Source organism: Phaenicophaeus curvirostris, chromosome 6 (assembly GCF_032191515.1).
Source record: "Phaenicophaeus curvirostris isolate KB17595 chromosome 6, BPBGC_Pcur_1.0, whole genome shotgun sequence".
Lineage (NCBI taxonomy): Eukaryota > Metazoa > Chordata > Aves > Cuculiformes > Cuculidae > Phaenicophaeus > Phaenicophaeus curvirostris.
In genome coordinates, this window is record NC_091397.1 from 45,326,587 (window position 1) to 45,343,153 (window position 16,567).

Below are 16,567 nucleotides of genomic sequence, written 5' to 3' on the forward strand. Positions count from 1 at the left end.
TACATCTTAATACAATTTAGAATGTCTCTCTTCCTAGAAGCTTCCTGTAGGAGGTAATTTATATTTCATTTGTCTATAAAGCAAAATTGATTTTGTACACTTTTTCTTCTGTATTTTTCATTGAAAAAGGACATATTTTTGAACTCTATTTATAAAAGAAAAGCACAAATTATATTTTATTGTGTTTTAAAGTCTTCAAAGGATATCTCTTCCTTTGCTGTTTGAGATTTTAAAATCATTTTTATGCTATAATAGTAAAAGCAAAGCTTAGGCTGTTGATTGCTGCAATGATACCAACCCAGTCTGATCACAATTCTGTGGTGTGTACTACCCTTTTGAAGGATCTCCTATGCTGTTTCTGTATAGTTGCTTATATCTGCAGACATTGTTTATGAAACTATGATTTTCTACTATTTAGTATAGAGTTTATAATCACATCACTGATGTAAATTCACAAAGTGTCGCTCCACTGAATTCAGGAAGCTTTTTGACTACTCTGATGATTCACATTCAAACACTGTCACAGTACACATTGTGAAGATTATTTTCCCCATTGGAACAAAACACTCCTCTTAGATTGCTACAAATCTGGAACATTTATACTGGCCCAGATTTGCTCTGCCAGACCAGGGATCATGGTTACATCCTAAGTATAAAAGACTATCAAATTGCTGTTTGCATACAGCTTTTTGTTACAGATAGGTGCTACCCTCTCTTCACACAGGTGAGGCCTTACACATATGCTTTAAGTCAGATGTTGAATGTTCCTTAGTCTATGAGTGAGTGGTAAAATGATGCCTTCAGAAAGGCCTGCAAGATGCTATATAGACTACACGCCACTGCAATGAACTGTCTGCAGTTATGTACCATGGGCATACTGGGAAATTCTGAAGCAACGGTGCTAAAGAACAAGTCCACTGCATGAGAAACTCAGAGTTTCCTCATGCACAAATGTTCAATTTTTGCCTTTGTGTTAATGAAATCAGATGTCAGATCAGTAATAGTAAAAAAAAAAAGGGGGGTGGGGGTGGGGAGGGGGGGAGGGAAGGATTTACGTAATGCTTTTTTAAAAGCTTTCTTTTATGTTGTTTTCCAGACATTACTCTGACTCTTGCTCCCATGGAAACTGGATTGGGAAGGCTGCTGGCAGCCAAGAACTCACCCTTGTAAATTTTGGTTTAGAACTGTTTTAGAAAATTGTTATGTATTATAAAAAATACTCAACCTTACACAACATAAAGTACAAGAGAAGAACATAAATGTACCAGAGAAGCATAGAGTTCACAGTGAACAAGTACAGCTATGGATCCCATGTTATGACAACTTGCATTGTTAGGTCACTTGAGAAAACCTTCAACAAAGAGTGTAGTGCGCTAATAAGCATCTTGGACATACTCCTGATATAGCATTTAAGGACTGAACTGCATCATTTCTGTTAGATCATGACGGAGATCATTCTTGCAATAAATTCAAATTCATTTATTTTAAATAATAATTGTTTTCTTTGTCCATGATAACTTATTTCCTATATTCCCTTTTTCAATAAGCTTGACACTTTAAAAAAAAAAAACCAAAACCCTAGTAAAGAAACTAAAGGACATGTAAAATGTAAAACCCAAGTTCAGTTAGGCTATTCTGTCTTAAACAATAGCATGCAAATTTGGCTCAGCAATCTGAAATCCCATGAGGAGATAAACACCACTTCACAAATATAAACTCTTCATTTTGGAAAATAAAAATATGTTTATCTAATAATAGCATAATTTGAAAGTAACTGAATGGCAGAACGTCTTTCCCATCTTTCTGGAGAATAAAAAGGTTTCAGTCATATTTTTTAGTTGAAACTTCAGTGCAGCTTTACATCAGCTCCATTTTTGCTTTGGAATCAGGATGAAATAACTATAACCCTGTTTTACAATCAAATGTTTGAACTTAATGCTAAGTCTTAAATTTGACAAAGGTCTGTACTGACATTTCAAAACATTTAACATAGTCAAGATTTGAACTATAGCACTAGAAATCCCAATAACTTATTACTACTTTTTCATAATAAAACATCACTTTGAAGATATTTAGGAATTATTACTACAAAGGAAAATATTTTACATACTCTCTGTGTCAGTATATGATATTAAGTTATATAAAATATCCATATCGTTAGCGTGGCAGCATGTCATAAAAATAATGTACTGCAGAACCCATTTTTCTGAGGTGACCAATGAATTTTTTCATGCAAATCAATTACTGCCATCCTCCACATACTAATATTCAAGGTTATTCTTTATTTAAATGATACAGTTTTAAAACATCCTGCTGTCCACAAAAAAAGTCAAGTTCTGCTGTTTTCAAAGAACAGTGATTAAATTAGCAGCACTTTGCAGTACAATAATTTTGACAACAACAAATAAATAAAAACATATAGAATGTCAGAAGCAATAGTAAGAAATGCATACTTGAGTGATGAAGATAATTTTGTGCAGCTGAATAAGAATCTGCTGAACAGGATCACTGATCTGACGCACCTTCCTCTGTGATACAGTAATTCCTGCTGATGCTGTAGATGACAACAGTAAAATCAGGACAGCTCAGTTGTTGCCTTTATATATTTATAGCTTGCACTGTTTTAAATTATAGATGTAAATAGTAAGTTTTAATGCATGATATGTTTTTCCAGAAGTGTTGGGAACAATAAAAAGGATAATGTAAAACCTTAAAAGATTAGATCATGTAATTAATAACGGATTTCAAAAGAAAATCCCTTTCTCCGATTCACTTACACTAAGTTACTTTAAGAGAAAAGAAGAAGTAATGCACCTCACTAATCAAACATTCTCCCACATTTTCTCAAAAGGACACTTAAAGATATTAGAATTTTCTTACTTTAACTCATTTTTTTACACAGACTAACACACATGATATTTGAGTTTTATATATTTTTATATTAATTTTCATTTTACCTTAAGAATTACAATATAATACCTGATGTAGACAATTTGGAGAAGAATTTTATTAAAGTATATTTTAATGTTGCCTTAATGTTCCTCTTCCTCTAAAACTAGGCTACCATCCCCTGTTCAGCAAATCCATGTATAAAGCATATACTTTTCATAGATAAAAGCACTGCAGAAGAAGTCATACATTAATAGAAACATAGAATTACAGAATCATTCAGGTTAGAAAAGACCCTTAAGATCTTTAATTCCAGCCATAAACCTAACACTTCCAAGGCCACCACCAAGCCACGTCCCTAAGCACCAAATCTTTTAAATATCTCCAACCACTTCCCTGGGCTACATGTTCCAGTGCTTAACAACCCTTTTGGTGAATACGTTTTTCCTAATATCCAATATAAACCTCCCCTGGCACAACCTAAGGCCATTTCCTCTTGACCTATTGCTTGTTACTTGAGAGAAGAGGACGACACTCCCCTTGCTGCAACCTACTTCCAGGTAGTTATGGAGAGTGATAAGGTCTCCTCTCAGCCTCCTCTTCTCCAGACTAAACAACCCCAGTTCCCTTAGCTGCTCCTCAGAAGACTTGTGCTCTAGATGCTTCACCAGCTCTGTTGCGGTTCTAAAAAAAGGAAGGTCAGATTTGCAGAGGAAGGCATCTGGGGTGCTGCGCCACGGCAGTCCCCATGCCCAGGTGGCACATGGGCCTCTACCTGCCCTTGCTGGCCATGTACTGGTCACATTACACCTGGGAATGGTGTAATTCCTGGGATGGAATTACTGAGGAAGTTCTTGAGAAACAAAGGATCTTCTATTTTTTAATTTTAAATTACTCAAAGAAACAATGAAAAAGAGTCCTCAGCCTCCTTTTCTCCAGACTAAACAACCCCGGTTCCCTCAGCTGCTCTTCATAAGACTTGCTCTCTATACCCTTCACCAGCTTTGTTGCTCTTCTTTGGACGTGCTTTTCTTTCAGCAAAATAAATTTAATGCCACAACAATTTTAACCGGTTCATTTACTATGTGTTAAAATCAGATAAAAAATATATATCAGCTGTGTGAAAACATTTAGTTCTTGGGATCAAGAATTGAAAACAAGAGCTGAAAGAGGAAGCTTCTTTCCTCCACTGAAATATTATGTGGAACTTGTAATGAGTAGCCCTTAAATCAGACATGGTCTTGGTCATCCAGAATTTGATATAGATGGTCTGCTGCAGGTACATTTTTTTCTTGTAGTACATGTAGCTTGGTGATTAAAAGACTGTGCTTTTTTTCTGAAGCAAAACTGCCCTAATTTACCATCAAATAATATCAAATATCCATGTCATTTGTTTCCTACCATATTAAATATTTGAAAAATAGTAGCCATAGGCAGCTTGATGAAAAGCAAACCCAATTCATTTGACAACTTAAATGAGTGAGAATTACTTAACATTTACTAAGCACAGTTAACTCAGTACTGATTTGTGGATGTTGTACCTGAAAAGTTAAATATATTTTGTGAATTAAAGAGCATTATAAACTTCTCCTATTGAAGCAAAATAAGACATAACAATTTATTTGTGATCTATGAAATAATTTTAATTCCAGCCATCAGAACCAATAGAGGAATACTGCTGACAAGCTTTAGATAATTTAATAAAACAAGGACATAGAAGTAAATATTATACATTTGATAAACTGTGCAGGTTTATAAAATGTAATTCACATTTTAAATGTAACAATTAAAACAAACAAAAAGGTTTGATTCTTATTTAACTAGTGCTCCTCTGTCATGATTTACCTGCTGAGAAAGAGTACAGAGCCAAAACTAACTCAGATTCTTGAATTTTTATGAGGTAAATCAAACGTTTATGATTTTTAATCTTGTACACTGAAGACATACACATTGTCAGATCCAGAGATGAAATAAAAGCTTATTAGCAGATTTCCACTAGAAAACACTTAGTGTGTCACTGAAAAACATGAGTTAACAAAATCCTCTGTCCAAGTTGAGCATTAGATACAGAAACACCCTCGGGATCATGAAGTCTTTCATACAGTTTCACATCCACCTAAACCTTTTTTCTTTGTAAAGTGATCTGATATCAAGAGTGAAAATTCCACTGAGAGGGAGAGGAAATCCAAATACCAAACTTAATAAGCCCACAACTGAACTATTATAATTCTTTCCTGGTGAATTTCTGTGCTAGCTACTTTAACAAGAAGGTGAAGATAGACATTCACAAATGAAAGTGTCTAAGGTCCAACCAGATCTGAGCTGCACTCTCACTGAAAATAAAGAAATATTGAAAAATGTCATTCTTTATCACAAAGACACACATGTCTAGTAGGATAAGAAAAATAACATCACTGCTGCTATTGTCAGATTTTTTTGTGGCAATGCCTTTTGGCAGACGGGTTGAGAGAAACAAGGGAAATGCAGTTCAACAGTTTTTCCCCAGGTCTCCTCCTAATTATCAACAGGATGAAAAGAAATCTTGCATTTCCCCTGAGCCATTTAAGGAAGAATATAGGTTGGCTTTCTGCTTAAGGTGACAGTGGAAGCCATGCTATGATAATCTATAATATTATATGCCACAAGAATTTTTCTCATTTAGCAGTCTTTGTTTCACTTTCACCTCTCTACCAACTGTTTCAATACTGCTACATTCAATCCCAAATAAATAGTTTGGTCTTGCCATAACAACCTAGGAATCTTCAGTTTCTGTATTGGATTTGCTCAAATTATCCACAGGACCAAATGTATTAACAATGGCTAAAGTGTTTGTCTGCAGACCATCATAACTCTATAGTACAGATGAAAAGTACTTTTTTTGCAAAAGATCAATATTCCAACTGGTCAAAATAATTTTCTTTCAAATATCATTTAACTCATATAACATGCATTCTGAAGTAACAACTTTGCAGCTTCTCAGTAAGAAATGGTAATGGAAAACTTGTTTCATCAATGATGATGTATAAATAGGTGACAATAATCTAGCAAATATTCCTAGAAAACATAATGAGAAAAATTACCATTACATTCAGTAGAAGTTTAGCCAGGACAATGGCCATCAAAATGGGTCTTACTGATTTACTATTGGAATTCATGTTGTTTAAAAACTCCTTAAGGCTATTCTAGAGAACATATTTGTCACTGAAATGTAAATACATGTTTTCGTAACATTTTATAATATGATTATTAGATAGCAACATTAGTAGATAGCAACATGATTTTTCATATTGCAAAGAATGCCAACAGGGACTGCCACCCTGCCACTACTGAATCCCCTGTTTTCTGAATATAGGCCCTGCATATGAGTGGAGGCAATCACAGGAGCAGACCAATAGGCAGTCAAGCTGAAGATGAAGGAGACACTTTATATGCAACCAGCATAAGAAGGCTTTAAATCTTGGAAATTTTTAGGTTTAAGTTAAAGTTTGATTCTCTTGCAAGCACAACATTACCTGGTTGCTGTCTTGATCCCAGGCCTTCTATATAATCTCTAGTGATGTTAAAAAAGAAAAGAAAAACTTCTTTTAATTGTGTTTGTCATGAATGACTGAAGAGGAAATACCAGTATCCCCTGACTCCTTCTCATGTTTCCTCTAAGGGAAGCCTGCCCAAACTCAGTAATTTTAAACCACGTACTTGCAAATCACATCAAGGTTGACTTACTATACATGTGCAAAACAGCATAACTTCTACTTAATAAAAGTTAAACTTCACTCCTTTCCCTGCTCAATTTTTAGCCTGGAAAGTACAAAAACAGTAGATGGGATTTTGATACTTAAGACTCAATAAACCACTAGATTGCACATCAGATGAAAAGCCAAAGAATAAAAAGGAAAAACCTTTAGAAGGAGACTGGGGGTGGCTATGGCATATTCTGTTTTGGTTTCTTCCTTTTTTGAAAGAAATAAGAAGGACTCCAGAATTCCAAAAATAGACATCTCTGTTTACATAGGAGGCCCAGAGGAGTTCAAAGCGATAAGATATCACCCTGTGCTTCTAAATGCATTTTTCAATGGAAAACCAGCCAATTAAAAATGTAAACCCAAAATTTGGGTAACCAACTAACACCAGTTTAAGCTGATACTGCAAGCTCCACTTTTAACACTATTTATCATTTTAATGCCAGCCCTTAAATGACTCACACAAGGCTTCTGTGTGCAAACACCCTCAAACAATATCTCCAAGCAAACTGAGTGTCATAGGCTGAGTTAAAATGAAGTTGTAAAAATAAGGAAAGAAATCTATCATGAAGGCAATTGCACAACAGTTCCACTGTGAAATGACTGACCAGAATCAACCAGAACAATGATCAATTATGTAATCTATATTAATATCCTAAATCAGGCCTACCTAATCTGAGGTTGTCTTTCAGAAGCACTAAAACTTCGTTTCATTGTACCTGAAACAAATTCATAAATATTACCTCTGCATTAAAAAATAATTAATACATATATGTTAATATTTTCTTTTTTCCAGACATGGTGTCAAAATTAACTTTAAAACAGCAGCATTAAACAAGCTCTAAGCTCCTGTTTGACTAGGCAGTTACTGTCTGATATATCAAAGATTTGCTTGCATCATAACTAAAATCTCAGCTTTGCGCAGTATTTTAATAAATGCTTTCAGAATTTCACAGGAACCAATAACAGTCACTGGCTAGATCTCCACAGAAGATGTACCTGGTTTTGCATCAAATAATTACCTCAGTTACTGCTATTAACGTAGCCACAACATTTTCTCTTGTCTGGATAAAAAGCTAGAATACTTACCCACTTTCTCAGAGGACCTTTGATCAGTTGTCTAAGCCTTATTCTACCAGAGTTGTATTGCCACCATTCTATTCAAACTCATACATATGCAATATCTTACATGTTAAATAATCCCGCTAATTTTAAGACCTTAAAGACAGGGGTATGACCAGTTATTGATCAAATACCTAATCAGCCATAAAACTGAACTCAAATTCTTATGCCATGTATTGTATATGTGCCAAAATAATGGTAAGAGGGAGTGGTAATATTTGATGTTATTTATTATTTATGTACTTGGAAGCCATTGTTTTAAAGCAAGTACTTTTCTTAAGCATTTGTCTTAAAACATTCCTGTAATCTCTGATGATAATTTTGACATGAGATCACTTACTGATATCAATGGTGTCTCACGTTGAAAAAGAAAACATTTTTATTCCAAACTTGCATTAATTTTCCCATTGTTGGTCTTGTTACAGCAGTTATATTAGTTCTAGAGCAACCCTAGAAGACTTCTAGAGAGCAAACACAGTTCTGAGTCTTAAATCTTTTCTTTGTGTTCAAACATACTTTCTATTGTGCTCTGAAGTATAGTGCCTCTATTTTTTCCTACTTTTCAGAGATCCCCTGAATTAAAAAAAAAATAAATCCTGAAAGGGGCTTGCATCTGTCACACAGAATTCACTTGAAAACCAAAAGAAACAATACATCATTATGCCAAATCTGTCCCCCTAAAAGGAAGACACATAGACAGAGAATGAAAAAAAAACCAAAACAGTAGTAATGCTTTGCTTAAAAAAACAGATATTAAAACTCTGTGGAAGTTAGCCCAAAAGAAGGTTTGAGAAGAGCAGCTGATTTATGCAATAGCAAATCAGCCAGGCCATTGTAGAGTCAAATATACTTCGATTAACTTTAACAATGAGACAGGAAAATAGATAGGGAAATACAATGCCCAGTGTTTAGAAAGTGAAGGCAGCCTTTGGAAATGAAAAAATGTGATTGTGCCTGTTCAGGGAACAGATGATTTTCCTGCTTAGGTTGCACACTCAATAGGACAAATACAAAAGTAGACACTTTGACTGAACTTGAATCTTGTAGCTTGGGGTAAGGATTTTGAATTACAACCTCAGACACTCTGTTATAGCAAAGTTTATACTATATTTAGAGAATATATGCAAGAAAATCTGTAACAGAAGCCACTTGGCTAGAAAGCTAATTTTGAACACAAGTGTTTGCTAGAATTTTAAAAACAGTTTCCGTTACCAATTACTCACATAGAAAATTGGATTTCAAATACTAAATACCTTTGGCTGCTTCAAATAAACAGTGTCTCTGTCAGTAAGGGGCTCATATACAGATTTTCTTTATCAGTTTGATGACTCGCTGCATTTGACTTTCTAGTCTGCCATCTTATGAGTGTATTTACAATTGCATTTCACACCAAAGAGTCTGTCTAAACACATACTGTACATGGCAGGGATGCAATATTTTCTTATTCATATGCTTAAAACCAAGAAAATACTTACTAATGCTAAAAAAAAAAAATGTAGAAATTATGATTGAGAACATCAGTAAACAACAGCAAACACACTTCAGTCCTGTTTTTATTTGTCCTGGCATGGGAGGGAGATTGGAACTAGATGATCTTTAAGGTCCCTTCCAACCCTAACTATTTTATGATTCTATGATTCTTTGATTCTATGATTCTATGATTATGTTAGAGGGCCACTGAGCAGCTACAACTAAGAGGAGTCTCTTTGTATTAGACATCATGAAGACACATTGGAATAACTTCTTTGATAACTAAGCACGAGGAGACTCAGGGGTCTACAAATCATTCTAACAGACAAATTCATGTGTGTATACACACACTCATCGAACACTAATGACTTCAGTTATAATCCTTATTCTTTTATATAAGAGTCGTGCTAATTACACAAAGCCAGAGAGGGAGTAAGAAACAACACAGATGCACACGGAAATTAACTAACATAAGTCACGGAGCATGTAACGCATCTTGATGTTCAGCGCAGGGTGTTACATTAAGTAGAAACTACAGATGATCTAAGAATGTATAACCACAGAATTATTTTTTCTGAAAAAGCAATCCTGAAGTATCTATATATCAATTAAACTCTGTGCTGGAGGAAAATGGTCAATGACTTCTGGCAATACTGATTTTAATGTTGCTGGGATTAATAAGAACCAACTAGATCTTTCCAATTAAAATACTGTATTAAATCAATGGAAACATGGCACAGAGAGATTTAAATACTAGGAAAAATTGAAGTTCAATTGAAAAATTGAAGCCTGAATCTTAGCAAAGAAAAATTAACAAGGAAATCATTACCAATAACACTTTGGGTGGGGAAAGTTACAAACTACACAAAGATTTCAATAATTCAAATGCTGAATTAGCCCACAAAGATTTCAATTTCTGGGAGATGCACAATGTGTTATTCTTCAGTATAAAAAACAAAATAGAACATTGCCTCCACAGGCTGCTTTTCCTAAAGATGCCCCTTTCTACAGTCAGACTGGGCTTCCCTGTACCCTGCAACCTTCTCTTGTTACTCTCTTAGTGCAAGAAAGCAACAAAGAAAATGTGGTTGTTGGTTTTTTTCTTTTTTCTTTTTTTTTTAAAAGAAAATCTTAATAATAAACTTGGGGCTGGCCAGCTACAGGTCCTCCAGCCTTTAGAATTGCAGGCTGTCCAGTTGCAATCAGCCGATCATATTAATGGACTTTAAACAGAATTATCAAACCATTTATTTACCGTACACAAATGGCCAGATATTTAAATTAAAAGCAGTCATATTTCTTCAGTACCTGGGCCAAAATCTGAAGAAAACCCGGCTAGCAAATAGCATTACAAACATATAAAGTAATGTTATTCTACGTTTCCTGAGGCCTGGGACCCTAAAACAATAAAATTTGTTAGTCTTCAGACAACTACATTACCTTCCCCTTTTAAAAGGACAGTTTGAATCATCATCTTTGATTTTCCTCTAATCAGAATCCTGTCCCATTTAACATGTAGATAATGGTAGCTCAGAATTGAGCAGGTGGCTCACAGTGGTTAAAGATGTTTCACATATCTTTTTTTTTTTTAATTTTCATATTTAGAATATAATTTAAAAATATTACTTAAGATAACACCCAGTGCTGATGGTGCTTTCCTATCTGATTACCACAAACTTTGTGCTTTGTCACAAGATTCCTTCCTAATTTGAATCATTAAGCATTTCTTCAATTCCGTTTTGTCAATTCATCTACAGAGCTAAAACTTGCTTGTTTCAACTTTCTTTCTTACACCCTCTAACAGGGCACCATTTATTAATTTGCACAGCATTACTATTACTGAGACAAAAGTTTTCACACTGTTTTCCTTCTGTTTCTTAACACTAGTTAAATTATGCTTCAAATCTCCAAAGACCTCCTTTGTCCCATTGCCCAGTAATATTCTAATATTCATCGGCATTACTTAGAAATACAGGCACAAGCTACACTAAGAAAATGTGATACAAAATGTATTGTACTGGAAATGGCTGTCACAGAGGCACAGTTATTTTAGTTTTCTTTTGCTTAGGACCCACAACAGGTAGCGAACTTGCATCAAATCATAAAAGTCTCTAATATTTTAGAATAAACAACAAATTTACTGTTAGAAAGTAATGTATGCTTCATTCTTCAGGAATCTTACCAAAAGAAGACTCTTTCAAATGACTTGAACTGGAGCTGCTCCAGTTATCCAATATGTCCAGCTCATCATCTAATTCAGAGGACATGTCTGTACATAAAAATGAAAGCAAAGAAGCTTTTAGCCCACCTCTGACCAGCATAATAGTACTCCTGATGCTTCTTTTGTTAATGACTACCTTTCTCAGAGTTCTGTAATGTGCTGTGATCCTCTACCAGGATATCTTCATATGTTCTTTCCTCATCTTTTCCACAAGCAGCTTGGCAGCCTTCAGATAGGATGTCAGTATTTTCTGAAAATTCACTTTTGCAACTGGATGTTCCACTGCTGCGGCTATTAAGGCTCAACTTTTCAAAATGTTTCTGACAACAAAGAATAAAAATAAATGTTTAGGTATTATTCTTATCCACCATGCACTAGAAACTGCAAATGAAAGTGTCACTTGCATGGTACCACGTTCAGCCAGTGATTTCAAATATAGAGAAAAACTCTATCACACTCTTAACCTCACCAAATTATTTCTAGCCTTTGCATAAAAGGCATCTTTGAAGGCCTTTTCATAACAAGCACTGAAACCAAAAAAAAAAAATCAAACTAATGCCAAACAAGAAATAAACACTGAACAACACAAAAAATAAAACACTGGACAAAGGATCACAGGTTCCCAGATACAAGCAATAGGAGAGCAGAACCTGCAGAACAGTGAAGAGGGTAGTAAAACATAAAGTAGACAATATCATAGAATCATAGAATCACAGAATGGTTTGGGTTGGAAGAACCTTAAAGATCATCCAGTTCTAACCCCACTGCCGTGGGCAGGGACACTTTCCATTAGATCAGGTTGCTCAAAGCCTCACCTAACCTGGCCTTGAACATTCCCAGGGATGAGGCATCCACAGCTTCTCTGGGCAACACATGCCAGTGTCTCACTACCTTCACAGCAAACAATTTCTTCCTCATAGCTAACCTAAATCTTGCCTCTTTCAGCCTTCATCCTATCCCTGCACTCCCTGATAAAGAGCCCAACTCTCTCAGCCTGTCCTCATCTGGAAGGTGCTCCAGCCCTGTGGCCCACTTTGTGGCCTCCTCTGGACTTGTTTTAACAGATCCAAGTCCTTCCTGTGCTAAGGACTCCAGAATCAAAAGCAGGACTTCATGTGGGGTCTCACGAGAGCAGAGTAAAAGGGCAGAATCACTTGCCTAGACCTGCCGGTGACACTTATTTTGATGCAGCCTAGGATAAAGTTGGCTTCCTGAGCTGCAAGTGCACATTACCAGATCATGTTGAACTACTCATTCACCAGCATCTCCAAATCCTCCCCTTCAGGGCTACTCTCAATTCAGTCTCCATCCACCCTGTATTTGTGCTTGGAATTCCTCCCCGCAAAAGTCCATGATTTTGGGACCAGCTGTTCCTGAAAACCTTTTTCTTACGCTGAGGTTCTTCAGTGGAAATACTGAGCCTTGATAAAATGAATCTAAGAAAGAGACAGCAGCTGAACAGACAAGAGTAGCAGTATAAATTATAACTTTGTTTCATGATTACCATAAGAATAACGTTTGAGCTTTTACTACACAAAACCATTGCCCTTGTATTCTCTGAGATCACATACAAGTTTGGTTCATTACATAAAACACCGATGTCCTTCACGAGGTATGCTTAAACTAGACAGAAGCAAATGGAAGAATTCTAAGAAAAACTTCTGCAGAACTGTACCAGACAATAAGAAAGCACAAGTGAGTATCACTGTTCTTTATTTAGCAACCTATGATTTAAAATTATATTTCTGTAGGTTCCATTTTCTAGGTATCATTGTTTGTGAATCATACACAAAATTATCCATTTGTTCACCCTAGCCAAGTGTCCTCCAATTCACAAACCAGTCACAAGTATGCAGTGATAATTAAATATTATCAGATTCTATCAAGACCTCAAGTACCCCCCCAGCAATGCCATTTTCTAACATGGAATGATATCAGGTTTTAAGATACTGATATTTTTCCTGCATAAATACATTCATAAAAAAAAAAGAATTAACATCTCATTGAAAATAAATTTTAAAAGCCTGAATGGAAAAAATGTTCTAAGAGGATGAGTATTTTGATTTAGCTTCTGCTTTGTTGCACCTTATTTTCTCAGATATGGCAAACAATTGTAAGAAAAAATAAAGCCTAATGCATGTACTTACTTGTGATATAAAGGAAAGCTGATTGTGACAGGTTACTGCATTTTGATTAGCTTCCATGAAGTACCTCTGGGTTCGCCTTCTCTCCCGATCCAGTTTCTTTTCCAGCATGAGGTGAGAGGCAGATAAAACATCCAGGTATTTCATCATCACATCAGACAGCAGAGAACTGACCTCCACTATGTCCGGACGTGCCTCTGCATCAGGAGTCAAGCACCTACAGAAAGAACATTCTCTAATGAAAGCTAATTACTTTTTTCCAAAGGGTTTACTACCATTGCATTCCTTCACTGGTATTTATCGAGTCATGCTGGCCAGGGCTCTGCTCAAGCCTGCGTGGGACAGTTTGACACCGTACAGCCTTGGTGTTGATGCACAGTCTCTGGCATCAGATGGAACAATTAACCTTGGTGCTTCATAGGCATTGACCCAGACAGAACTGCCATGGGGTGCTGCTGTTGTGAACTCCCCGATGCTTAGGGAGTGCCTGCTGCCTCTTTCTGGGGCTGGGAACTTCCTATGCATCTGGAAAGAAATTATTTATGCCTAAACATTGAATGGATTGATGTTCAACTCTGAAAGATTTAGATGATTATGATTTCAGAACTTTCTTCAGTAGCTTAATCCAATAAAACCATATTTTAATAATAACAATAATGAATAATAACAAACATTAAATGCAAATTTAGAGTTGTACCATGAAACTTCCAGTATTTCTTCAAATCATTATTAATAAACCATTTTTCCTATCTCTGACATTGATCATGGAATACGTGTTGTGTTTCAGTCATTCAGAAAGAACTTCTTCATTTCTGTTAATGTTCTCTTATCTATATTATAAGTAAAATCTCATTATTGTTGCTTTTATTTAATCTCCTTTATTCTTTCTAAATATCTCACAAATCACAAGCCAAAACTTCAACACAATCTTTTATTGAAGAATTAACCCATAGTAAGAGAATCAACACTTTTTAAGAACACATCTTATGCTTCCCACTGTTATTAAAATTAGTGGGAAAATTCTGACATGATAGGAAAGCTTAACTTTAATATTTTCATGCAAATACCTATTTATTCATCCATTTAAACCAGTTTGTCTCTATTGCGATAATGCGGGACTTTCAGTGAACCTGTGTAAAATACAGCCACAATATCTAGAATCATAAATAACTCAATTGCTGGCCTTGGTAAAAACCTCAAAAACTTACTATCCCAGTTTCTCATTATTATCAAGAATGAAATAAAGGAAAAGACATGGGCCAGATACTCACACAGCTTTACCTAAGTCACTAATAAAGATGTGTTTAAAATTTGTAGAAGAATGAAATACATATCAATACCGATATAACACAACTGGTAGAAATTTTCTGTATGCATTTGCGATTACTGTATTATTCTTATATTGTGAGTAATGAATCAATAAAGCCAGTTATTCTAACTACAAACATCTGTAATTTTTAAATATTAAAATTCATTTCAGGATCACTTAAACATGCATGTTAGTTCTGTTTGCTCTTGTCCTCTCCATTGTTGTCCTGTGTCCTCAAGGTCTTTAATAACAGAAAACTTTCTGTACAATAAGCATAGTGTAAAAACATTACGGTCTTTTTACAGTGAAGTCCCTTTTAGATACAGAATTCAACATCTGGGTGAGAAAGAAAAGCACTTTTGTGCCAAGTGCAGTTGTTCTAAAATGGGAAAATCAAGGGAGCTAAATGTCATAGAAGTCCACCAATGCACTCCCTATACTTTGCCTTACACAATGCATTATCACCAGGAAGACGTAACCAGAGCTAAGAGAAATATGCGATGAGTATGTGCAACAAATACAGGCTCAGCTTTTCCTTCATTACTGCATTATCTCTGCTTTATTATCTCTGCTACGCTTCTAGCAGGATTAGAAGGTACTGGGAAACATTTCTATCATTCATATAAATACACAGAACAATGTACGTGATCATACAGTGATCTATAAATAACATTTTGACAAGAGGGTTACTTCCTTGACCATAAACTGTGCTTGAAAATTAATCAAAAAGTTGTATTTTCATGGGGGTCAAAAAGTGATGTGTAGGGAACTAAGTACAGCATTGGTATTGTTAAACTTCAGTACTGAGTGAAAAGTCTATCCTGGCTGGATAAACGTGCTGACTATACTGGCACGAACTTTTCAGTTGCATATATGCAACCATATTGCATATGTTATTAGCAGGGTAAGGAGATGCCTCCATTTTTCTTCAAATGTGAAGATATTTCATATTCAGAGACAAATACTGGCAGTTGCTAAAGCCAGCAAATTGCTGGAAACATACAAAACAAAACTTCTTTTCATCAGGATGCCAAAATAAAGTTAGAAGAGTAATTACCTCTTAATAGTAAATGACACTTTTTCAGAGTACAGTCCTTCTGGTACTGGTTCATATAAAGCCCCTACTATCTGTAAAATAAATAATCTGTAGTTAGTTGAAGAAAACTATTCCATTGTTTGAAGTTGCCATATGATACGAATTGCTCCTTGAAACAACCTGATGGACATTACATCATCAGCACTAACTGGCAAAACAACTTAGAACGCATCTCCTAATGCAGAATGCCACTTATAATCAGGTATTTACATTAATGTGCATAATCACTGTAGATCAAAGGGCTATAATATCTGAATAAGGGAAACATTGATTAAAAAAACAAACAATGGCTTATTTTTGTCTGCAACCACATCCTATGGTGTAATACGCAATGCTATAGAAAATCCAGTATTATAGTACTTCAAGAAATATTACATATCTAAAGCTCCTTTCACCAAATGCAGTAATAAAAGTATGTTAATCTGAGAGGTAACAATATACTATCATTTGCAAGCAAATTTTGCAATTAGAATGGCAAGAGAGCGATTCACATAACAAGAAACACTTGTGGTCATTCACACATCAAACCAGAGAGCAGTTTATGTGGACACATGCAGAAATAATCGTTAGGTTGTT

General features: G+C 35.3%; 1 protein-coding gene across 1 annotated transcript in view; it reads right to left on the reverse strand.

The window, feature by feature from the left end:
- LOC138722176 (serine/threonine-protein kinase Nek10-like) overlaps positions 1-16,567 on the reverse strand; it is a 58,211-nt gene that overhangs the window by 6,489 nt on the left and 35,155 nt on the right. The window contains exons 25-31 of the mRNA XM_069860066.1: positions 15,953-16,023; positions 13,590-13,803; positions 11,579-11,762; positions 11,404-11,490; positions 7,300-7,348; positions 6,402-6,439; positions 2,454-2,554 (exon numbers count right to left, since the gene is read on the reverse strand). Of these exons, the coding sequence (XP_069716167.1) occupies positions 2,454-2,554; positions 6,402-6,439; positions 7,300-7,348; positions 11,404-11,490; positions 11,579-11,762; positions 13,590-13,803; positions 15,953-16,023 (744 nt within the window). The remainder of the gene's footprint in view (positions 1-2,453; positions 2,555-6,401; positions 6,440-7,299; positions 7,349-11,403; positions 11,491-11,578; positions 11,763-13,589; positions 13,804-15,952; positions 16,024-16,567) is intronic.